The following is a 26,058-nucleotide window of genomic DNA, read 5'->3' on the forward strand; positions in this document are numbered from 1 at the left end:
CCCCAGAACAGCACAGGCCCTCCTTGCCCATGTAGAGGTGACTACCTTGCAGAGTCCAGTGGGAAATGCTGCCTTCTGTTAATTATGGAATGCTATACCTAGGAATTACTTGAGATCAGTACCTCCAGGTGCTTACTTTATAGATGGGAAAGTGGCAATTCCCAGCTTCAGGTCCTACTCTTCCCTCAGTTCCAGGCTTCCCGACCAGGCCCTCCTCTCCTGTTCAAGAACAGCTTGGGACAGTGGGGTGTTTCCTGCAAGAGATTGGACTACAATCACTATTTTCTTTTTTATATAATAATGATTATCCAGAACACACTGATTCATATCAGAACAGCAATTTAGGGCAACGCACATGGAGCTGAGATGTGATTTTGAGCAGTTTCATGAATCTCCCACTGTGGGTCTGAAGGGTGGCAAGCCCAACCCCACCAGAATGCTCCCGGTTGCTTGGGGCTCCCACCTCTGAATTATTCTATCTGTTCTCTGTAAACACTTAGGAGGTGGAAAACCTGTTCGTTATCCTATCGGCGATACTACACATCGGAGACATTCAGTTCACCGCGCTGACAGAAGCTGACTCAGCCTTTGTCTCTGACCTCCAGCTTCTGGAACAAGGTCAGTGGAGCACCACCACCTTGATGGCAAAGTCGTTGGGGTGCAGTTTCACAGCTCTGCCAGTAGATGGCGACACAGCACAGAATCAGGCTGGCTGCAACAATCACTAGCTGATCTGAAGTCTTGGGGGGAGGGGAGAACCTCTTTCTTTTCTCTAAAGGGGGTGGTTGACAAATGTGCTTTCGTGGTCCCATTCTGCACAGGGGTATCATCATATACTTCAGCTCATTTGATATTATTAGAATATTCTTTGCCCCAACCTGCTGACCACACAATATTTGGAGAGGAGTCAGTAGCTAAACATTATAAATTCACAATTACTTCCCTTTAAAAACCATATTCAAAAGCTCCTCTTCTTTGATATTGCTTTCATGGTCACACTTAGTTTTAAAAAGATATCCTCAAACCACAGGCTTCCAATAAATGGCCTATTTTCACCTGTTTCAAAGTTATTTTAATAAGAAATTTGGAAAAAAAAATAATCCAGCCCTACCTACGAGGGTGGTGAAGGGGAAAATATGTCCTTACTAAATCCAGACAGACAGGAGATCCCACCAGTGTCTGGAGTACTGAGGCATTTCTCTAGCCAGAGAGCAGAAGTTGCTCTCCTTCTAAATGAAGTATGCACACAATGGACACAAATCGCAGTGTTCTTAGTGTCGAAATGCATGGTGCTTTCTTATTTACAGCTGTTTTTGATTTCAGTGGCAGGTATGTTGCAAGTGTCGACCGACGAGCTGGCATCTGCCCTAACAACTGATATTCAGTATTTTAAAGGTAAGTCCTTGTGCAACCTGACTTTTACCTTTGTACAGTCCCTGGGCTTCTTTCAAGTGGGGAAATTAAACACAGCTCTGCCTGTCTCCACACGGGGGAAACTGTTTGCATGGACTGAGTGCCAGGAGAAAGCACTGAAAGGCTGTTTGGTCCCTGTTGCTGTATGGGAACCCTGCCATGCTCCTGGGAGATCATTCTGAGTAACTAGCCCCCTTCCTAATCAACCTGTCAGTTCAGAAAAACAAAGCCATCAATCTAAGAGGATGTATTCTCATAAAACATGGATCTTCATGGGGGAGGGGGCGGTCTTCTCTCTGCCTTTCCCCGCTCAGAATGGGGGCTGTCATTTATTTGGTGTTTATGAGGGAATGGCATGGAGCCAAATGGTCCGAGGTTTGTCATTTCTGATCTCAAGAATGGTCAGGAGGAGGGCATAACTAGGACTCTCCTCAGGGAGCAAAGTAGTCAGGTTAAAAGGGCTTAATCACCAGAGATGCCAAGCCACTGGTAAAGAGGCTGTCTACCTTCACAGGGTGGCTTCAGCCCTCTGTGTATGCCTACTCCCTGTGCCACCCACCGGTGCAAGGCCACGCTCCGTGCACAGGAGACTAGCACTCCTGTGTGTGCTTCAGCTATCCACTGAAAATTCAGGATGGATGCCCTTCTTCAACCTTCCTCTTCATAGCTGTGAGGGCTCGCCTCCTGGGCATTCTATGCTGAACTTACCAGCTGCCTTGTGGGTCTGGCTTGCAGGGATTTTGATGCTTGGCTAATGACCCCTACTGCTTAGAATCCCCCCTTCCATGCTAATCAATCAACATACTGAGTTTTCCCATGATCCATCCAGCTGTTCCCCAGGTTCTGCTGGCTCCCCTTACCCCTCACCCTTCTCTACCAAGTAGGTTGGATCCCTCTGACCTCTCAAAGAGCTTCCCTCCTCCCTGCCCTCCGTTTCCTGTCCAGCATCACAACAGCAGCTTCTGTAGGTGTTTTTCTCTGGACTTCGCTCATCTCCACGGGAATGAAATGGAAATGTGCTTCTCACCTGTGCACAAGTCTTTCCAAGACACCACTTTTCTTAGAGAATGCTCCTCCCTATAGGACAGACTTCCAGGCCCCCTTAGCCATTGTTAGCCATGTCTCCATCTATGCCTCTGCTCCCAGCTACGTCAAGCGCCTGAAGTTCTCAAGATGCTGCTGGTCTTTCTGAAGACATGTTCTTAGTCCAGGTTCTGTTGCTGTAACGAAACACCATGACCCAAAAGCAAGCCAGGGAGGGAAGGGTTAATTGTGCTTACACTTCTGAGCAGGAGGTCAGGACAGAAACTCAAGAGGGTCAGGAGACTTGAGACAGGAGCTGATGCAGAGGCCATAGAGGGATGCTGCTTACTGTCTTGCTTCACATGGCTTGTTCAGCCTGCTTTCTTAGAGAACCCAGGACCACAGCCCAGGGGTGAGACCACCATGGGTGGGGTCCTCCCGGAATTGAGCATCATATGAGAAAATGCCTTACAGCTGGATCTCATGGAGGCATTTCATCAACTGAGTCTCCTTCTTCACTGATGACTCTAGCCTGTGTCCAGTTGACACACAAAACCAGCCAGTGCACATGTTAAATTCCACTGGTCACTCACCATCTGGTTCCCTCAACTCATCCCACCCAACCTCCTCTCACCACATTGCCCACCCTTCAGAGCTCCTCAACCACGTGAACCCGGAACTTTCGTGGTGACATCTGGAAGGCCGCACTTGTCCCCTGCCTGCCTTAGTGGGCTTTACCGCACCCATGGTTTTGACCTTGCTCTTTCAATTTAGTGAAGTTCTATCTTGTCTCAATGGTGGCTCCTCTCTCTTTCCTTTCCCTCCAGTCAACTGAGGGACTCTCCCATCCCTGTCACCTGCTCAGCCTGAGACTTAAGGACACGCCCTGCTGGCCAAGGCCACAGGCGAGCATTCTTGAGCCCAGCATTCACACACTGTCTCATCCAGCAGTACTATATTGGATCTGCCTGCATCCCAGGTCACCCTAACTCTCTATCCTGAGTCCCTTCACTGGCCTTCCATTCTGGAACTTCTCCTTTCTCAGGATTCCCATTGCTCCACTTGAGAGTGACAGGGGCTTCCTCCCGAAGGCCCAGTTTTTTCCCCTGGACCCACAGGCACATTCTGATTGATTTGACCATTACTTTCCAGATAGGCAAGTGTTCAAATGCCCTGGGCCAGCTCAGTGCCCAACCAATGAGCTATTATCAGAAAGCTCACTCACAGAACCCTGAGCTAGCTCTCCAACTGAGAGGAAGTGGCTCAGTTGCAGAGAGGTGCAGAGGTATGCGCAGAAGTCTTAGTAAGAAGTCAAGGTACCCGACACTTCAGATGTCGATAACTGTCAGGCACCGCCTTTCGGGGCCCTTTCTGGACGTGGCGGACATCGTAGAGAGTGAGTGGGACATAGACAGTTGTGTTGGCTTCTTACAAGGAGACCATTGTCCACAATTCTCCTCTTCCTTTCACTGTTCCAGGAGATGTGATAATACGTCGACACACTACCCAGATGGCTGCGTTTTACCGCGACCTCCTGGCCAAGTCACTGTACAGTCGTTTGTTTGGCTTTCTGATAAACACTGTGAATTGCTGCCTCCAGAATCAAGATGAATATAAAAGGTAGGAACAGTGGATGCTTGCATCTATGTTTCGATGTCACACATAATTCAGGAGGTCTGGACACTGAGCCTTTGGTTACCCTGTCACAGCCCCCCTCAGTAGCTGTTAATGCTGATTGCAGTACCACACACAACTCAGGATTACAGGTGCTGGTCCCTGGGTTATCCAGCTGCATGCAATCCAGGTGCTGTGGATGGTGGCCCAAGTGTCACTCTGCTTTAGCCTCACCCTGGAGAGAGGCTTTACCTTACAGCATTGCCCAGGGTTGGCTTCATTCATACTTCATTTTAGCAAGCTAACCTCACTGGAAGGTATTAGTAATTATGCTTTAGAAATGTAAGCCCCACCCCACCCTGCCACCCACCAGCACTGATGGATGAATCAAACTGTCTCTCATGCATAGATATGCAAATGTGTTCTCTCTAGAATGAAGGTATAGATGTGGCCTTTTGTGCATGAGAAGAATAGAAATTTCATGACTCTAGGAACAAGACAGTCTAAGAATATCAAAAGCTCAGGGGCTGGTGAAAGCCCACGTGTGTCTCTTTCAGAACCAGTTTGATGATGTGTATAACTCTGCCTTGAGATTCCTCACCTGCTTCACGGGTTATTTGACAAAGGGTCTCTGTGGTAATCCTCTTGGCTCATACCCTTAATCATCTCTAAGCAGTAGCTTTTCAGGGCTATTTGATCACCTAAAAATTATAGATTCCCCTGGCGTTTTGTCAATGAAAACCTCCGTTATTATTCTTGTTACTGGTAATGACCTTGAACAGACATCTGAAAGTAAAATCACACTCAGAAGTCTTCACAGGCATGCTTGACTTTGAATGAAACTCTGAGAATTTTTCTGCTGTCCTAGAGTTCTTTACCAAATCCCCTGGATTAAGCCATTTCTTGGAAAATATTAAAATTAACATCAATTAATGGGAAAGTTCTGAGATAAGTATAGGTATTTCAGGTTTTGAACTAAGGGATGTTAAAGTTCTCTAAATGTACTGTGCAAAAATCTCAGTACTCAACACTGCATGTGTTCAACCTCCTGGGACGTTTAGGGTGACTTCTGTGCAGAATCTCTCCTCTCTCTCTCTCTCTCTCTCTCTCTCTCTCTCTCTCTCTCTCTCTCTCTCCCCAGCCTGGCTCTCTCTGGGGTTATGAGGGCCCTAGCTCTTGCTTCTCTGATTACTAGTTGGTCTGTGGTCCTCCATCTTCCCAACCCTTACCCACCCTCTGATGCAATAACTAAGAGAAGGAGCTTAAGTTACAAAGGGTTTACTCCTTTTATTTTTAATTGGTTATTTTATTTATTTATATTTCAAATGTTATCGCCCTTCCTGATTTCTCCTTCAAAACCCCCCCTCCCCCTACCCATACCCCTGGCTCCACAAGGATGCTCACCCACCTACCCACCCACTCCTGCCTCACAGCCCTAGCATTCCTCTACTCTGGGTCATCGAGATTTCACAGGACCAAGGGCCTCCCCTCCTATTGATGCCAGATGGGCTATCCTCCGCTACATAGGCAGGTAGAGCCATGGAAGGGTTTTCTTTTGTTTCTGGGTTGGGAGAGATACAGTGTGCCATGGCAGGGAAGGCTGAGGGTCAGAGCAGCCAAGCCCAGTGAGTCAGTGATCCAGGAGGCAGAGGAAGGGGAATACCAGGATTGAGTTTGTTCTTTTTAACTCTTAATTTGAACCAGGATGCTGGTCCATCGCATGGTACTGTACACATGGGGGAGAACACTCTTCCCTTACCTCAGTCTCACAAACAACACACCAGAGGTGTGCCATACTAATACCCCATGCAGTTCTTAGTGACATCAAGTCAGCAATAGAAAGATGTCAGTCTGTAAGTGTGACAATTATTCACAGCTGCTACCAATGTGCTAAACTTACCGAATTAACCTTGTAGAAAAATAGTAGCATCCTTGATCACGTGGACAGTGATCAATTCATGTTTAATTAGCGCATAAGCCCGGAGACTTCTAGAAAATTTCCACTTGACATTTGAATCCTGCAGAGTCTTGAATTTTTATGATTGGAAACACTTGGATACGTTGAAGAGCGGAAGCGTGGCTTCTATTACAGTGGGCATCCTGCCTGGTGTATCAGAATGGGAAGGTGGAAGGCAGCCTTCGCCTTTGAATGTCTTTGTGGGGGGACATACCTGAGGAAAGTATTCACGGAGAACAAGAAATGAATCATAAATTATAGGTATACACTCCACCTCAAAGAGACAGCATCTCACTGGAATTTTTAACATTTTTTCAAGAGCTACCAAAGTTGTGTTTAAATGCCCCAGCAATGACATGGAAACTACACCTGTAGTATTTCTAACACTTGGAAATTCTCAGAATATTCATATTATAAAGGTCTGCTTCTTGATTCAGAAAGGTTGGAGATGTTTTCATAACCTTACAATACCTTGTGGTATTTACCAGTCCCCGTTTATTCTAAAGTGTTATAATTTCGTGGACAATGATAAGTTTAGAACTCTGGTAACTGAGTGGGTGAAGTTGGCAAGCACACTGAAGTAGTGGGATATTGCCACACTCGGTTTTATTGTGAACATTTCAAGGGAGAGTAGATGCTGGTCAGCTGTACATTGAGGGATGGTGGAAGGAGTGAGCGAGGTCAAGGTGGATCTGATATCTTCTCTGGGAAAGACCACCTCATTTCAAAACATAAAATGGATCTAATAGGAAAACGTCTCTTCTTGATTCTGTGAAGACATTCCTGAGGAAGCCTTGTGGTGTCAGGCAGGGGACTGTTCATGATGAGTTAGTTAAGAGGAACAAACTGTCCCCATACTTGCCTGGACAAGCCAGTCTGGAAGATTAATGTGAGCTCTTCCTGGTCTCCTGTTTGTTGTGACCTTGACATCTGTGTGGCTCTCTCAGGACGCCTTAGGCTGTGGTTGAGGCAGGTCGGACATGAAGCACATTGGAGCTGTGCTAAGCTAAGTTCAAGGTGACCTGATGCACTGAGGAAGGGAAAGCCAACAACAGAAGCAGTGAGAGCATGGAAACCGCTAACCACCATGCTTCATGTTTTATTACATTTCTGTCATTCTCAAAGTGTGTGTCCACAGTGCCTTTTGGGATAAAATCCTGCTAAATAGCTAAAAACTAAAACCAGGTGTTTTATTGTTAAATGAGTAATAACTGAGGTGAAACAGGAGCTCTCCAAAGTCTTTCTCGTGATGCACACCTTTAATCCCAGCACTCGGGAGTCAGAGGCAGGCGGATTTCTGAGTTCGAGGCCAGCCTGGTCTACAGAGTGAGTTCCAGGACAGCCAGAGCTACACAGAAAAACCCTGTCTCAAAAAACAAAACAAGAAAAGAAAAGAAAAGAAAAGAAAAGAAAAGAAAAGAAAAGAAAAGAAAAGAAAAGAAAAGAAAAGAAAAGACATTTTAAAACCAGTTTTCAGATGTTAATCACTTCTGGGGGCATTTCTTTTTCTAAGCTATAATTTCTTGGCAGGGAGAGGAGTAGATGAGGCGTAACCCACAGCAGTGTGGCCACAATCTGCTTTCAGGACCATCCCTTGCTCCCCAGCCTCCTGTGAAAGAGTCAGACCCTACCTGTGGTCCCCTGCTTCACCTCTGTCAATCTCACCTCTGGTTCACTGCTGGTGGTACCCTGCTTCTAGGGATACTGTTGTCCTTCTTAGCGTGGGATCAGCCACACAATGAGGCAAGAGGAGTCAGAATAACAAGTTATGTGTTAGAGCTCGCATCTGGTGTGTCCACCAGGTCCCTAGCTCCTGACATGAGCAGTGGCCAGCTCATGCTCTAATAGAGCCCAAGAAAGAACAGCTAAGGGCAGTTTCAGCCTGTTTCTTAGCCAAATTCTGTTCTTATCAAATACCAGAATATCAGTATATTTGCTCACACCCCCTACCAGTTTCCAGTGGGAGACAGACAGCAGAGCTGCAGTGCCTGGGAGACGTGTATGGTGGACTGTCTGTGGAAGGAGGCCTGGGACTCCATAACGCCTTCAGAAGACACATGAGTGTCGTGTAGAGTCCTTAGACCCAGGAGATAAGTCTCCAGCTGATAGAGATCTTAGAGATCTTATTTTTATGGATCTGACCTTTATTTTTCTGTTTTAAAATCATGCAGCCAAACATGGATGACTGCTGGAGGTATAGAAAATGCCCTCACAGTTCGTTAGTCTCTTAGTTACTTCTCTATAGCTGTGATGTGACACCATGACCAGGACAACTTATAAAAGAAATTATTTATCCTAGCTTACAGTTCCAGAGGGTGAATCCACAGCCTGTATGGCAGGCATCAGGCAGGCAGCACGGAGCCATAGATGAGAGTTCATGTTTTGAGACACAATCAGGGAACAGAGAGGGAATGGCATAGGTTTTTGAAGCCTCAACTAGTGACACGCCCCCTCCAACAGGGCCACACCACCTAATCCTTCCTAAGCAGTCTACCAACTGGAGACCAAGTCTTCGAACATACGAGACTGTGGGCCTACGATCTGCTTTTATGGAGGCAACTCCTCAGTTGTGGTTCCTCCTCTCTAATGGCAAGCTGTCGCGGTGGCATAATAAAGGTAGCTAGCACAGGCCCTGAGCAGGGTGTCCCATAGCACTGGTGGATATCAGTGGTGTATGCGCCACAGAGACAGGTATGGGTGCTTCTCTGCCCCTGGGAATGGTGAGACTCAAGGACAGAAAGGCTCAAGCTGTGCTGTTGTCAAATGACAAGGGCTTTCTCCAGGAGGCCTGAGGTCACCACCTCATCTTCTCATCTTCCCTATGTGCTGAAGCTGATTGCTGGATAGAGAAGCCTGGTGAAGTAACACCTGTGGCATTTCTCCCCTCTATTGACCACTATACATATTTGAAGACATGGTTGTTCGACCACGTTCGACTGTTATAGAGAGACACCATGGCCAAGGCAACTTATAAGAGAAGGCATCTAATTGGGAGGTTGCTAGTGGTTTCAGAAGGTGAGTCTGTGATCACTATGGCAAGGGAGCATGGTGGTATGCAGGCATGGTGCAGAAGCAGTGGCTGAGAGTTGAGAGAGAGAGAGAGAGAGAGAGACACTAGCATGGGCTTTTAAAAACTCAAAACCCACCTCCAACAACACATCACCTCCAATAAGGCCATACCTATTCCAACAAGGTCACAATTCCTGGTCACTCCTGAACCGTTCCACTGAGATCCACCCTTGAGTCTTTGGGGCTCTCCTCATTCAAACCGCCACTCCAAGTGATCACTCAATCGCTTCCCTTCCCTCTCCAACTTTCATTCCACTACAGTTTGCATTTGATATGTGTTATAGTTAAAGGAAACACTATCTAGACTTCGTTAATAAATACAGAAACAGGAAACTGTAAATTGTAGGGAGCCTATGTGTCTAAGAATGAGATGGGATCATCACTTTACAATAAACTCTGACCGCTCTCCTCCTAATATTTCCCTGAGAGTTGACAATGAAAATTTAAACTCTAAGAGTCCCAGCTTCTAAAGTTACCCCCAGGAAAGCGTGAAGCAGATGAAAGACTGCAGGAAATACACAGTAAAAATCCAGAAGCAAGCACGAGTTTTAAAGAGACGGTTTATACATTCTTTGTTAATCCTTCTGAAAGCACTTAATTCTTAATAAATGGATTTATGTTATTAATTTTTAAATGCCTCATAAAAGATAATAAAATGGCGGTGGGGCCTTTGCTGGGAGATGGAGGTAGTCTCCCTCAGCATTTCTTTCTCCATCTAATGAGTAATATCATTACTAAAATGAATAGCTTTTGGTACACCTCCCTCCTCAATGGCCAGCTTTTATCCTTTGCTAGGAAAGATTGAAAATTCCAAAGAAAGTAACATGGAAGCATATGTCCAGCTGCAGCCGCAAGTTAGCATGAATAACACTTGGTGTTGCATTTTTAATGGGACTGAAGGGACAGACACTTAGAGCTAAAAGCATAGGTCCTTTTTTGTTTCCTAGCAAAATAGAACCGACTCAGGCCTTCCCAGCATTCCTTTGGCTCCCCAGCTGTTTCTTCCATAATGGCTGCATAGGAACAGGCACAGAAGAGGAGCACACAAGCACCAGCCCGAAGTGTATTTTCTACCCCGTGTTTTTAAACCTCATGTTGGCTTTGATACTTAACCACGGTAACCCATCAAGAGTGGTCTCACTGCTGCTTCTACTTGCTGAATAATTCCCATGGATGCAGAAACCTCACCTGCAGACGACTGCCAAGTCTATTTTTCCACGTTTCTCCCCATTGCCAGCTGCATCCTTGTGTGCAGCTTCGGTGCACGCTCAGGATCCCCCTGGGCTGGGCCTTCGTGGCAGAACTGAAGTCAGAGCATGAGTCTGCATTTCTCTGACTGAGTGGCGGGACTGCAGTCAGAACATGAGTCTGCATTTCCAGCAAGCACACAGTGACAGCTGCACACTGCGGCCCCAAGAGTGTCGCAGATGTAAGGCGTGTTTTAGTCTTATTTCAGATGTATCGTAGATGGTCCTCTCTTGGTACAAGGGTGTTTTACATTTTCCCTAAAACCGAGATTTTCAGCACTTTGTAAGTATTATTTTGTATAGAGGGGCTGGAACAATTTTATATTTGATTCGAGCACTCAGGGATCCCTGCTCTATTTATTAGTATCCTTGCTCAGTCGCCCTGGGTCTCAACCTGACTGAAATCACATCAATAACATATTTTAACAAGTTGGTTCTTCTTAGTGGTTTCCAGTGTTTTGGTGATCTTTATTCTTCCGTAATTCTGTATTAATTTTGATTTTCATGAGACGTTCTTTTAGGATACCAGCCAGAGCACATCCACAGATGACTGTGAGGAAGCCTGTCCCTCTGGGGCAAGCTTCTGCATTGCAGCATTTGTCCGGGCTCTTTCACGCAGTCAGCAATGCCCGCTGCTTTCTCCTCAGCTCACTGAGTGTCCCTCGCTCCCTGGTTTTCTTTTTCTGGACGTTTCGCTTCACTCGATGTTACCACCATGAGCTCGGTTCTTCTCTGTCTCAGTTTGCTGAGATGCTGAACGGGGAACTTCCCAGGGTGATCTTCTCTGCAGAAATCCTAAATTCCATCTAGGCTTTTCTTATCAGTTCTGAGAAGGGTTTTTGCTGGAATGGCTTAGTGTTTTCCAACAAACAGTCAGAGAGCGCTTGCTCCCTCTGTGCCCCTGCTCCTCTCGCTGCTTTATTGCACTGAGCAGCACTTCCGAACAGTTGGGTGTGTCTGATGGTACATCTTTCTTGTCTTGTTTCCAAAATGATGGCAGTATGGCTGAGACTTGCCCTTATGCAACGTGTTTACATAACGTTCCCACAGTTATCTGTCCTGAGGAGCTCTTATGTTTCATGTAAACTTATTAAAGTCTAGTGGGATTATGGCAACCAAATCATTCCTTGCTTCAGTGTGTCTATTTTTAATTAATATTTAACTTTTAATATGAGACTTTGTTTTTTGTTTGTTTTGTTTTGTTTTTAAGACAGGATCCCATAACCCTAGCTGGCCTGGAATTCAATAAGTGATTCAGACTGACCTCAAATTTACAGGGATCCCCCTCTCTCTGCCTCTAATGCTAGGGTTAAGGCATGCACCACCACACATGCAAAGACATAGGAGTTCTATATTTATGTCAAGTCCAACTCTTCTCACACAGCTCCTGCTGTTTTCCCTGCTTTCTCTCTCAAATTCATGACTTCTCCTTTAATTACTATTGTTACACACACACACACACACACACACACACAGAGGCATGCACAAATGCACACATATAACTCACTAAGTCCATTTTTTCTTTAAAATATTTTAGTTATTTTAAATGTTTTAGTGTTCAATATGTGTTTGACTCTTTGTGTGTATGTGGACCACACATATGTATGTTTATCATATGTATATAAATGTATACTACATGTATGTATGTGTACCACATGAATGTGTATGTACCACATGTATGTATGTGCACCATATGTGTGTATATTCACCATATGTATGTATGTTCATCACATGTGTGTATGTGTGCCACATGTAGGTGTGTGTGCCACATGAGTGCCTGGTGGCCACCGACTGCTAAGGAGCCATCAGACCCCATGGAGCTGTAGTGACAACTGGTTGTGAGCCCATGCAGGTGCTGTGAACCAAAGCCAGTCCTCTACAATAGCAGACAGTGCTCTCAACCTCTCAGCTCTCTGTTTGGCTGTTTTATTTCTTACCTTGACTCATTCTCTCAGCAAGGGCTCCATCCCTGCTGTTTGGTTTAGCTTGTTTTTGTTTTCATGAGTGAAATGGGATTCTAGTTCTTTCTTTTGGTAGATCTCTTGGCTGTTAGATTCATACTAATGAGCATGAGCGGCAGTCTGTGTTTCAGTCCTCTCTCCAATGTTCCTAATGCCGTCCAACAGTTAGGGAACAGCTTGAGTGTGACCGCTTAGTTTTATTTATTTTTTGAGTCCTGTATGCTTCCCACAAGCATACCCATTTCAAGGCCTTACACTTAGTCTGTGTCATCAATTGCAGCTGTGGCTTTATGGTCTTCAGTAAGTTTGTAACTGGGGTGGGAATTTGCAGCTCTCATAGTTTGTGTCTTGGTCTAGCTCAAAATTAGCCTGTAAGAATTGTTTCTAAAAAAAGCATTTTTTGTTGTTGGTGGTGTTTGATTGTCAAGTCTCATGTTCTTTTTGCTGTTTTTTAGTTTACTGTGTTCTTATTTTTGCTCATTTTGAGAATTTTTCTTTTGTTCCCTGAGCTTACAAACTGAATGTTTGTTTGGCATTTTTAAATGATTTTCTTTTCTCTGGGCCTATAAACTACCCTCTAAGTACCTCCGAGTTCATTCCACAAGTTTTCTATGTGTTTTAGTTCTAAATATTTTGTCTTTCTGCCATTTAAGAGATGTAATAACAAGCAGTTTTTCAGAGAAGTGAATCTGACACACCATGTTTCTCTTCATTCAAATTGAGAATTTTCTCTTCATTAAATAAAGAGATTTCTTTGATTCTTATGAATACAGTACAAGTGGCTTCTATTTCTGGGTAGACTTGTTTAAATCATTCTGCTGATTACCATGACAACCCAAACTCTGTAATCTAGCAAATATCTGAAGCAAAACCTGTTCTCTAAACAAGCCTCTGGCTCCAGCCACTCCTCTCCCACAGACATGTACAGTGATTTCTTGAAGAGCTGGCCATCTTCCTCTGTAGTTGCATTTCATGGTCCTGTGTGAGCATTTCTAGTTCCAAATAGGATGAGCAGGAGGAGTGCAAAGGTTTTTCCTCTGGTAGCAAATTCTCCTGGTACATTCTAAAACCCAAATGAGGTTTGTCAGAACCACATGGAAAATAATGGTAAAAATGCAATGTCCTATAAAAATCGCCAAACACCTTGGACAAAATCACAGCTGAATTTAAATATTAGTCATAACACTTGTGAATCGTCTTCAAGAATGACGCGACCGGTATAAGTAATGGAGGCCTGTCTGCTTTGGTCCTGACTCCGTGTTTTCAGGAGGTTCATCTGATCTGTAGAGATGTGACTATTGTAACAGCAAGTGTCATGAGCTTTCTTGTCAATGATAGCATCTAGTCTTTGAAAATACCATCTAAAACCAGATTGTTTAAATAAAACCTCTGAGTGATTAGATGATTTTTATGGCAGATAAACATTCTCCATCCTTCTTCCTGGCTCTTCTTGAATGTGGAAGTCAGCACACATCTTTTTTTAAGGACAGAACTCTGGAAGCTCCTGTCATCTTTGATCAGCCACCTCCCAGCGCCTGTGACCTGGCCTGCTCAGAGAAGCTAATGGAATCTGCTCCTTAACTCCCCATGCCTGTCAGTGGGGTGCAATGGAAATTATGTCAGAATAAACAATACCCCAGAGGGATAGAAACGGGGAATACAGTCTGCACCCTGGCCCTTAGAGATCCTGTCTCTGAACAAAAAGCCATGTTATGCTCTGTGCTGAGCCCAGTGTCAGGAGGTCCACACAGGCTATATCAGTAACTAGTTAAATGCTTTTGTTTCATAAATGTTTCTTGACTGAGGAGACTGTATCCAGTAATCCTGCTAGAGCCGGTTGGAATCACAGCGGGAGGTTTCCCACTTCCCTGGAGACACACCCATCTAAGCCTGGCTTCTTCAGGTGTGCAGCTGGATCCATGGTGAGGGGGCACTGGCTGTGGTTATCATATATTAAACATGATGTTAAGTTAGGTTAGGAACTAGACTGTCATTCTGTACACTGACATGGGGCATTGGATCAGTATTATTCTTTTCTGTTTTTACATAAAAGTAGACATAGGCTTTTGTAAATGGTGGGATTTCATAGCAACAAAGAGAAGGATTGGGATGTGACCCCTGATAGATCTTGTTCCAAACCCTGCATTTTTCTGATGTGCTTCTTCTAAGGAAGATGGTGAGAAGGATTGGGGGCGGGGGCTTGGGGGTGCGGAGGGGGCAGGGTCAGCTGCCATGAGCACTAGCTAGTCTTCCAAAAGATTCAGATTTGATTCCAATCACCTATGTGGTGACCCACAACTATCTGTAACTTCAATTCCAGGGAATCCAAGACTCTCTTCTGGCCCCTCTTGGCACAAGATTCCCATGTAACATACAGGCACACATTCAAGAAAAACATTGAAAAAGACAATTTTAAAGATAAAACAACAGGATTTGGTGAGGGAGGGGTTTGTTTTAAAGTTGGAAAGGTTTAGAGTTGACTCTTTTTATGTCAGTAATTTCTTTACGCTCAGTGAAATTAGGATTACAGTAAAGTTTTTCCAAATGTGAGCCATGCCTGAGGTCAAGTCAGTCCTCTGATTCTTTTCATCTGGGTATGCAGGTGTCTGCAGCTTTTGCTAAACTGGGTGCTTGGCTGCATCTGTGAACACATTCAGTGAACTGGCAGACCAGCTAGTGAGTGACAGGCAGTCTGGCTGAAAGCCACTTGCTCGCTTGCTTGCTCGCTCGCTCTGCTGCATTGCGGTCCCCCGGCCTCATTCTTATTCTTCCCTGCACGCGTGCCTCCAAGTGTGGCTTGGATGCTCCCTCAGCACTTTGATCCATCATCTTACAGAGCCTCACCATCTAAAACCTCCTCCAGGTGATAAAGACCTCTGTTTTCCATACTTACATTAAACTGTAAAGATACCCAGGAGCTTTCTTTAAAAACACACAGTAAAACTCAAGCCTCAGGGTGTGGGGCAGGAAAATGCTGATCAAAGGTGCAAGTGTAGCAGAGAGGCACACAGGGATGCAGACGCTAAATGTGATGACTGTTCTCACCATGGAGAGATGGAGTGAGGCTCTAGCACGACACCAGTGACACACACGCACACAAGCACACACACACACACATGCACATACACAGTGCACACACCCGCACACGAATCTATGACCACACTATGTACTTCATATACACGCAGTAACTTTTTTTTTTTAATGTAGTAAAATGCAAAAGGAGGGCTTGAGTTAGAATGTAATTATCAGGAAGGGACAAAAACAAAACATAAAAAACAAAAACAAACTGTCAGAAATGGATAATACTAGTAAGAAGAAAAGCAGTAACAAAACCCGGACACCCTGACAGAAGCCCTGGCTAATGTGTTGGGAAAGCGTAGACAGCCGGGTTTGAACACAGGACTGCATTTAAGGACGGGGCTGTTGATTTGTGCATACAGCGCTTGAGTCTGCTAGCTGGGTTTTCATTTCTCAAGGGCTAACAAGCAGAGACCTGGACTCCTGTTCTGAGCTTAACACAAAAGGGATCCTGAGCAAAATGCCTTTGCTTATGAATCTCAACTTCCTCAGCTCTCGAAGCTAAAGCTTGCTATTCCCTTTGAGGTACACAGAGGCTCAGCCTTTGGAGGTTTCTACTTGCTTTTGTGATTTCAAGACCCGTGAGTTTGGATGTTCGGCTCCACTAAGTTTGAAGAAAAGAAAGCTCACCCACTCACCCACACAGCACTTAGAACTCAGGTGGCCTCCTCACTGGAACAGCTGAAGTTGGAAGGGGCTGAACTCCCGGGGCTCCCGGGGATTATGAAACAAGTTGGAAGTGCAGAACAGCCTGCCTGTATTGAGGCACATTTCAACCATTTCTGCCCCTCTTCCCACAGACTCAGCCCCCAACTGAACTGCTCATTCAGTCCCCTGGGGGAATGTCATCATGAGGTCTCTGTCTCCCAGAGCATCCACTGTGTTCATAAAGCAGGTTCATCCTGTCTTCAACAGAGAGCCATTCTTGCTCTCGGGGCTCCAGACAGTGCACTAAGGAGCTATGCTCAAGACAGTGAGCACCAGGCTCTGGGACAGCACCTGAGATGTGCCTGAGGAAACGTAGAGTCTGAGTTTGACTCTCAGAGGCTCTGAGATGCAAAGCTTCCTGAGGGACCCTGTAGACATGAAGCCACCCCAGGTCCTCATGTTGGCAGTGACTTCTCTCAGGCTCTCACTCTGTAAGCCTTCCGGGAATTGCTAGAAGATGCAGACACCTTTCACTGTCCCTGTGTGACCAGCCTAGAGGGCACATGGGAGCCTTTACAGGAACCTACCCTCTTTCTGTTTACAAAGTCCTTCCCAGTGTCTGCTCTCTGTAAAAAAGGAAAGAGCAGTATCCTGTAGCAAGCAATCTTATCATACTGATATGACCCAGAGAGGTAAAATAAAACTAATGATCCTAGGAAAGGTTTCACTCCGTGAAAAGCTAGGCATTCTGAGAATTCACTGAAGGAGCAGTGGCACTCTGGACCCTTTCCTGTAAGCTGAGCCAGTAGCTCTATGGAATCCTCATGAGAAAATGTTCCAGACTTCTCTGTCTCTGAAAATGGAATCTTAGACTTCAGGCCACAAGAGGTAAATTCTGAATTACTCTCAGTCTTAGTTAGGGTTTTACTGATGTGAACAGATACCATGACCAAGACAACTCTTATAAGGACAACATTTAATTGGGGCTGGCTTACAGGTTCAGAGGTTCAGTCTATTATCATCAAGGTGGGAGCATGGCAGTGTCCAGGCAGGCATGGTGCAGGCAGAGCTGAGAGTTCAACATCTTCATGTGAAGGCTGCTAGCAGAATACTAACTTCCAGTCAGCTAGGACAAGGGCTTCCAGGGAGCTAGGATGAGGGTCTTAAAGCCCACACTCACAGTGACACACCTACTCCAACAAGGCCACATCTACTCCAACAGGGCCGCACCTTCTAATAGTGCCACTCCCTGGGCAGAGCACTGTCTTTAGCAGATGGATTGTGGAAAAAAATATATATATGCATGCATACACACACATGTATATATATATATATATATATATATATATATATATATATATGAATGACATGGTCTTGCCATGACATCAATCTTCCAACTTTGAGCTCTCTTTAAATGCTGTGACCACATGGGCTCAACCTTTCCTGTGGTTCTATCCTATGAGCTGAAAGTCCTGCATGGGAAGGGAAACAGTCCCATGGGAACATGGCTTCCTGCCTGGGATTCAATGGCCTTCTACACACAGTGACTTTCTATGAAAGTAGCATGCAGCTGAAAGCTAGAACTTGTCCGGCCTTTCAAAGCCAAGGGAACATCTCTTTTCTATGGTTAATGACAGCCCTCCCTCCCTCATTCTTGGAAGACTTCAGGAAACCTCATAACTGGCCTATGGGCCTTTCATTCCTACTGGGTCCTGCCTTGGTCTGTCTCCCTGGACCACTGGCCATCAAACCAGATCACGTGGGGGTTTTACCTTTTAAGTTTCTTTCCTCTAGGCCTTGTGGATTTGATGACTGCCCTTTACCTCTGTGAGACAAAAGATTGTGGAAACTAGACTATGACCCCCTGAAACACCTTTGAATTCATTCTCCTTTCAGCCCTATACCCTGTAGTGATTGCATGAACCCTCCTCTGGTACAAGATCTGACAGCCATCACTGTATTGACATGATCACAAGACCTGACCCCCGTGACCAAGCATCGCCACGTGGTCACCTACAAACTGACAGAGACAGGAAATAAAGAGGTCTCTGAACTAGACCTAAGACTGAGATGAACATCACCCAAAAAAGACCATGTCATGATCCTGTATCCTCACATCAGCTCTTATTCCACCACTGATTTTTACAATGGGTCGTCCAAAGACAAGGACCCAGGATCACTTGTAGGAGGGGAAGGAGATAACCACGCCCACTGCCACAGGACCCTCAGCCTGAAGCACCCAGCACTGGCTTTATGTACATGTGCACAAAGCAGGGGGAGCATGCATCTGACCTGAGTTCTTTACTGTGTCTTGTTTTTCTGTTCTTTCTTTCTTTTTTTTTTTAAGTGTAATGTTTAAACTTTCAAAACCATCACTTCTTCTGTGACAATATATGGCAATCGAGAAGGCCCACTATAGTCTGTGCCTCTGACCCAGGACCCATCAGGCCGCTGTTTTTCCTCTGCCAGAAGTGACATCTTTGTCCTGACTGCATCCTGAGATGCAGCATTCAGCTTACACAGTAGGTGTCTGCTGAAGGTGTCACCAGACACAGAGAGGACAGGTGGAGGCTGTGTTGCTTGCTTTTCTTGTTGTTGGATCAAATACCTAACAGGAAGTAAGTTAAGTGAGGAAAGATTCATCTTGGCTCTGGGTTTGAGGGTACAGCCCGCCGATGTGAGGAAGAGTGGTCCGTGTGGAAAGAAGTGTGCATCTGAGGCTCTCCCTCACACTCTGGACCATGGAATGGTGTGGTCTACATTTGGAGAAGGTATTATCTGCTCAGTTAAGCATCTCCAGAAGCCAAGTTGACAACGAGCATTAACCTTCCCAGGCATAAGTGAACCCAGGAGGGATACATGATGGTGGCTATATCCAACCTCTTGAGAATGTGTGTCACTTCTCCTTCAAGGCCTAGGCCACTCAGAAGCTCTATCTGGAATGTCCTTGCCTGCAGTTATCTTTCTGACAATAAATGGTACATGGGACTTGTAGCAGGCAGAGTTGGTCATAAAATGTCATACCCTCAAGTCATTCTGGACTTGCCAATGCCAAGATGAATATTGTCTGAGCACCCATCACTTATCATTTCTTTACCTGGCACTCTGCATCCTCTGCAAAGTTAGATGCACATGAGCACACGTATCCTTACTACTGTACTGATGCTCACCTACCTCAGAGTCTGGCCATCCACAAAGAGTTCTGTGGACTCTGCCAACACTGAAGGCCTGTGGCTTCTGGAGACCCGGTCCTTCCTGTCCTATTACTTGGGTGGCTTCTTTCACCTCATGTCCAAATTTAAGATAAATGCTCAACACTGAATGCAACTGTTATTGGTTATTCATTTTATTTTGCTTCTGTCCAATATTCTTCTATAAAATAATTTAGCAATATACCAACACAGGTGCCCGTTTCATTATTTGGTTTACCATTTCTGCTCTTAGTGCATGAGCAAAGAAGTTCCAAGATGCTCGTAGATGTCGTCAATTGGATATATGGACTTGTTCTTTTGGATCTATGTCCAGATGTGGAATTTCTGGGTCATTCCACAATTGGTTCTTTAGTTCGGTAAAGGAAGCTAAATCCCAGGCCACGTTTCCTCTTTAGGCTGTCTGTAGATATGGATGAAGGCTGTGCTTGCTTCATTCCCAAACACTGAGATTTGCACCTGGGCTGCTTTCATTTACAGTAACTATTCATCTGTGGTTTCCGAGTCTTATAACCATCCTTTTAATGACTAGAGAGCGATTGGTGGCATAGTGATGTTTCCTTTACCCAGCCTCCTGTCATACTGAAGGGAGAGCCGTTTTAGATTTAGAATGCAAGCATTGATATCATTTAAATATTGTTTGTGGGTTTCTTTGAAATAATTAAAGCATGCAGTAATTCCTGACTCGAGTCCTGTCTCTGAAGATATTCTTGGTAACGAGTCTCCACACATCACCGCTGTAAATGCAGGCTCTCACAAGGGGACATGTGTTCCCTCACAGCACTAAACGGAGCTTCAGATTTCACGGATAGGAAGGGAATAAGTGACTTTTATCATGTGCACTTTTATGGGAGTCACGTGGCTGGTGAAGGCACAGCTGGCAGGTGCCACAGCACACACAGTCGACCCCTTCATGGGACCCCCGATACTAACCTCTGTGTGAATCCAGCTGTTCCCAGAAGCTGTGAGGCAGACAACAATGCTCAAGTGTGGGTCGCATGATTCTTAGCCAGCCTGGTGCCCCGTTGGTCTTCTACCTTCCAAAAAGGCTGATTGGCCCATAACCAAGTTGACAGCTTTCTGCTGAGCTTTTCTACGAAAAGCTTATCCAGGAGAGCTTCCCACACCCAGGCCTTGCCTGGGCCTCCATCATGACTCCTGACTGGGCGTCTTTTCAAATTGTGTTTTTATTTTGTGATTATGTGTTTGGAGTCCATTTCCTGAGCCTGCTCAAGGCTCAGGGAACTGTTCAGGAAAGCTAAGTTGGCTTTCACCTGTGATGGCATAACATCCCAGACAGCATGTTTAAGTCCGAGGAAGTTACTTCACATTCAAGCCTTCTCCCACCTATTCACACACATGTGATCAAACACAGTTAGTAGCACATCAGTTACTATTTGTGTGATATAAAAGGTGTTTGGTTTACTAATAAGCTAATGTAAGTTATCAGCACCAGGCAAGCTCTATAGACGACCCTCAGATAATTTAGATAAAATGGCCCAGGTCATCAGTGTGGTATATCTCACCTGGAAATCTGGATGTCAGTAGGTCTGAAGCCCTCTCTGTTTCTCTCTTCTGGGACTTCGATATGGAGTGGCACAGCTGTATAACAGCCCTGGAGCTTTCCAGAGGGAAGGGAGAGGAGCTATGTTGGTCAGTGTGTGGCACAGGCTAGGTTGGTCATGATTAACATTATATGATTTCCAATTCTTCTAAAGGATACATTCATTTCTAGCTTTTCCCTTGACTTGCTGTTGCTGCTGAGTATTTCTGAGGTTTTCATATAATTTTGTAAACACCAATAGTGTCTGGTGGTTATCAGAATGACGAAGCATCCCTAAGAAGTAAACATGACGCTTGTTTCCCTTTGCTGGCGTTGCTGCGCTTCCTGCTGGCTCTCTTGTGTCTCTACTTGGGCAATACTCTGTTTAGACTGTATGTTTTTCTCCCTGTGAAACTGATCATTTTTGTTACGTCAATGAACAATGCATGACATGACATTTAATTCCTTATCTTGATAATGAGAATCAGAGCCTGCATGAGTCTGGGAGGGAGGGTGTGGATATGTCTCAGCAAAATGGCAGAATGATGTGACCTTCAGGACAGCCCTTAAGGCTGAGGGAAAGAACATTGAAAACATGAGTTCAAAAATATATAATTTCTCAACTATGTAAAAATATAAGGATGCAGTATGAATTGTATAAGGATCTTCTCAGACCTAAAGGAACAGAGGCAGCTGCACTATTAGCCAGCTTGTCAGAAAGATGCAAAGACTGGAAGATACAAAGGTAGGTAGACTTCTCAGTTCAAGGTCAGCCTACAACCAAGGGAGTTTAGGTTCAAAGCTAGGTATGGTCAGAATGGTAATTACAGAGCAGGATCCCACCCAGCTATCTTCTAGTCTAGGCTTGTGCTTGCTGTCTCTTCTAGGAATCAAGTGGCTAGGGTCAAAGGATGCTGATCCATGCAATAATCAAAAGGGAACCTGGGATAATAAATTGAGATGTGAATAAAAGGCTGGGATTTTGTTCTGCAAGAGATGAGTTTTCCAGAGAATGTTTAGAAATACCACAGAGAACTGCTTGGAGAACTGTCTTGAGCAGAACTGAGGCCATCAGCTTGGACCCATAATTTGACTTTGAGCCATTTGTTTTGCTGCTCTCAAACACCCCTTCTCTCACACCCCCTCTCCAAGCCCATGCTGGTCCTTGGCAATCCATGTCCACAAGTCTCTTATAATAGTCTCGTCATGTTCTTAGCATGAGTGCCTTCCTATGGAAACACGAGTGCAAATGATTCAATATTTTCAAGCTTTGTACAACCCACCCCCCCAAATAATTTCTGAGGAAAGGTCTGTCAACAGAAACTTCCTAAATGTGTGTGTGCCACATACCTTCTCATCTGTTCCTGGAAGCAGGCTGCCCAGAGCCACCTCATGTCCTTCCTCACCAATGGAGTGGATGCAGACACTAGGAACCAGCACTAAGGCTGTTGTGAATTCCCAGAAAGATGATTCACACTGAATAACTTTCTTTGTAAATAGTCCTCTTGGAAATTCACAGTATGAAGTGTCTAAATTTGACCCGTCAGAGATCGTTGATCCCCTCATGTTGTACTTATACAGGATGAGGCAGCTGTTGACTGTGCGAGGAACCCAGGAAGACCAGAGAACAGACAGGGAGAGGGAGACATTGAACATGTGGATCCATGGTTCTGAGGGACAGCAGGTCTGGTCTAGTGGGAAGGACAGAGACACAACTTCAGAGAAACAAATATAAAGTCATCCATCCATGGTGACACTTCTAACCAGCTAGAAAGCAAGAAAGCAAGGTGTCTTTCCCAATGTGTGATTTGAGAAGTCATGAAGGAGTGGCCCTGTGCTGCCCTGTGCTGTGACTCTCAGAGATTTCACTATTTGCTGATGTTTCATTTAAGCCAGCAGTGCTGGGCTGTGCTGTGTAATTGCAGTTTTCTCCAACAATAGGCTACTGAGAATGCCCACTTATGCTGCTGTGTTTCCTTTCAGCCTACAGACATTGGATATTGGAATACTGGACATTTTTGGTTTTGAGGAATTTCAAAAGAATGAATTTGAACAAGTAAGTTTTCTTTTAAAATCTTGTGAACATTTATTGATTTTTTCCAAGTCGTGCTTCATATTAAGACATTCAAATGCAGACTTAAAGAAGAATTTCCTGTCTTTAGTTCAAGTTAACATCTTGGTATCTTGACAGCCCATTGCCTGTCTAAGGTTTTGGGAATCCCAGGGTTCATATGCTCAGAGTCACCTGTTTCTAAGTTCTTGTGAATGTCTGTAGCTGTGCATGGGCACATGGACACTGTGCTAAAGCAGAAGATGAAGACTGAGGGCATTTGAAGTCAGGAAGCAGCCCTAAGAAAGCTTAGCACTTCAGAGTGCAGGGGCTCTGCTGTGCCTCACCCTGCTGTTTGTGGGCTCGTCTTGTGTGACATTCACACATAGAAGTATCAGAAATCCACAGGCACGTCAGGGAGTCATTAGTTGCCTTCATTCACCATCTGTAAAGGATGCTTTTACGTAAGATCTGACTTGTTTGTGCACCTAAATAGTACTGCAGGAATAGTTTGTACATCAAATTAAATGTAGTCAAAAGTGTAAATATTAAAGGAAAGCAGAGATACTCTTAGCAGCCTGCACAGTGGCCATGTAACTTCACAGCACTTGGAGAAAATCGATTTGTTGCTGCCTATCTGTCAAACTACATGCAATTTGTGAGGGCTTTGTTGACTTTTATTTTCTTAAATGTACAATGTGGGTTATCAGTGACACTGGACAGGGGGGTCACATAGAATCCACGTGACAGCCAGGTCTGTGTCTCTTAGTAGCAGAGATGCCTGGGCTAAGGTAGGTTTTCTGTTGTCATTCTGGCTTTCTCTACTTATGTGAACTTGCAGAGGAAGAGATGAGGCAGTGACAGTAGAGGCTGGGCTGGTGTAGAATACTATCACTGCATGGTTTTCTGTATCGTGTGGGAACACTAGAAACAGTGGAGCATCAACTCAGTTTTGGTCTAGAACAGTTCTCCATGTCCTCCAATCCAGAGCACTGGTTAGAAGTAAGGCCGCACAGGCCATGGGTTTCTTCCTTCATACTTATTGTTCACACCTGCCTGGGTGTTGTTCACACCTGCATGTTTGTATGTGTGTTATTCATACCCACCTGTGTGTGTTGTTCACACCAAACACACCTACCTGTGTGTTCTTCACACCTGCCTGTATATGTTCTTTGCACCTGCCTGTATAAGTTGTTCACACCTGCCTATATATGTTCTTCACACCTGCCTGTATATGTTGTTCATACCTGGTGTGCATGTTGTTCACACCTGTCTATATATGTTGTTCACACCTGCCTGTATGTGTTGTATACACCTGCCTGTATGATTTCCTCACACCTGTCTGTATGTGTTGTTCACACCTGTCTGTATGTGTTCCTCACACCTGCCTATATATGTTGTTCACAACTGCCTATATGTGTTATCCATACCTGCCTGTATGTGTTGTTCACATCTGCATGTATGTGTTGTGTAACAGGAGTAATAAAAGAAGTAGGCAGTAGAAGCAGGAGAGCCTGCACATTGCTCCCAGGTCTGCAGGCTGCTCTGTTGAGCTCTGTTCAGTCCCTGAGTATTTTCTTCTCTAGTTTGAAGATCTCACATATTCACCTTAGGAAAAACACACAAATATATATGTATGCATACACACACACACACACACATACACACATACCTCCATGTATGCAATGATATCTACCATATGCATGTGTCCCAGTAAATGACACATAGAAGTCACAGTGGAAGGATGTCTCAGGAAGTCCATTCTGGGGAGACTGGCCTCTGATACAGTTGCTCCACAGCCAGACACAGCTTCCATGCACACCTGTGCTCCTAGGATGATGCACACATTGATATTACCTCCATATTAAAACATAGGCATTGTACAACCATCACAGGGTTCTTTATTCTGTCTTTGTGATGAATGTGTAATGATGTATTTCAGAATATGCTCTCAGCTTGTAATTTCTGGGTATCAGGGAGGGGACATTTTCCCTTCAGATCTAACAAATGAATCAATCTTTTGTTTAAATGTGAGTTTGAAGCACTGATGGGTAAAATGTCAAGATCAATCTTGGACTTTGATCATGAAAGAACAATTTTTTAATGTGCCGTTTCCTCAGCTGGTCTGCCTTGCTGCTATACATAACAGTGACTAGGAATCTTCCAGAAAGATCAGGTTGTTTATCAGTGTGAATCAACAGTATCTTTACCTGGAAGCAATAAATTCCAAAATTTGCATATGAACTTTCTTTTAAGGCCACTGGTTTAATTCTCTTTGGATTTCTTTGTCACTAGCAGGACTTCGTCATTTTCCATTCCACCGCACACCTAAGCTGCTGTGCTTAAGGAGTCATTGCTATATTTGCAAGCACACCTAAGGGACAGAATTCCCTTAGAAGCATCCATTCTATCCTGTTTTGAGCTTATTGACTGATAGATCTACTTTTAGAGTGCCAGCTCCAGAAGGTTTGAAATTGTGTCTGGTACACCATTTTGTACACAACTGAACTTTGTCAAATATGTTTGCAATTGAAATTTATAGAAGAAAACAAAACTGGTAATGAGGAAATCCTCACAGTAGGTTTCCAGCTTGAGAGAGACACCCTAGAGGAGGTAGCAGGATGTACCCCAAAGCCCAAGCATCCCTACCTCTGTGTCCTCTTGCCAGGTTGGCCTGGTGCGATGGGGATGCTCATGGTCTCCTGTCACAAGTTGCCCTACGCTGGTTCAACAGTTTATGGTCATTGTCCTCAGCTCTGGAGGTTGGAAACCCAAGAGCAAGGTGCCATAGTTTCCAGGTTCTCTGTCTGCTGAGGACATCTTCTCAATTGGAGGTTCTTTTTTCCTGTGTCTTTATAATGTCAGATGCAACACCTCCACCCCCATAAAAGCAGCGACACTGTTCACAAGGACAGGGGTCCTATTCACAGATCATTACCTTCCAGCACCATCACTAATGGGATGAGATTTCAGTGTAGGTGGGTGGTGGGATCAGAGGCAGCTTTCTAATGAGTTGTGATTTCTTGTATTATAGTGAGGATGGTTTTCTAGACTATGTAACTTGGCAGTGTGTAAGATGCTTCAGTGGAGATAAATATGCTATGGTGGTCTATTACGTGATAGATGGAAGGCAGGGAGGGAGGGAGGGAGGGAGGCAGGGAGGCAGGGAGGCAGGGAGGCAGGGAGGCAGGGAGGCAGGGAGGCAGGGAGGCAGGGAGGCAGGGAGGCAGGGAGGCAGGGAGGCAG

General features: G+C 44.9%; 1 protein-coding gene across 3 annotated transcripts in view; it reads left to right on the forward strand.

Moving 5' to 3' along the window:
• The window catches only part of Myo16 (myosin XVI), a 479,021-nt gene that overhangs the window by 283,528 nt on the left and 169,435 nt on the right, over positions 1 to 26,058 (forward strand). For all 3 annotated transcript variants that reach the window (XM_021170663.2, XM_029481007.1, XM_029481008.1), the window contains exons 18-21: positions 501 to 618; positions 1,324 to 1,395; positions 3,915 to 4,056; positions 22,746 to 22,818. In XM_021170663.2, coding sequence (XP_021026322.1) covers positions 501 to 618; positions 1,324 to 1,395; positions 3,915 to 4,056; positions 22,746 to 22,818 — 405 coding nt within the window. The remainder of the gene's footprint in view (positions 1 to 500; positions 619 to 1,323; positions 1,396 to 3,914; positions 4,057 to 22,745; positions 22,819 to 26,058) is intronic.

This window comes from Mus caroli, chromosome 8 (genome assembly GCF_900094665.2).
Source record: "Mus caroli chromosome 8, CAROLI_EIJ_v1.1, whole genome shotgun sequence".
Classification (NCBI taxonomy): domain Eukaryota; kingdom Metazoa; phylum Chordata; class Mammalia; order Rodentia; family Muridae; genus Mus; species Mus caroli.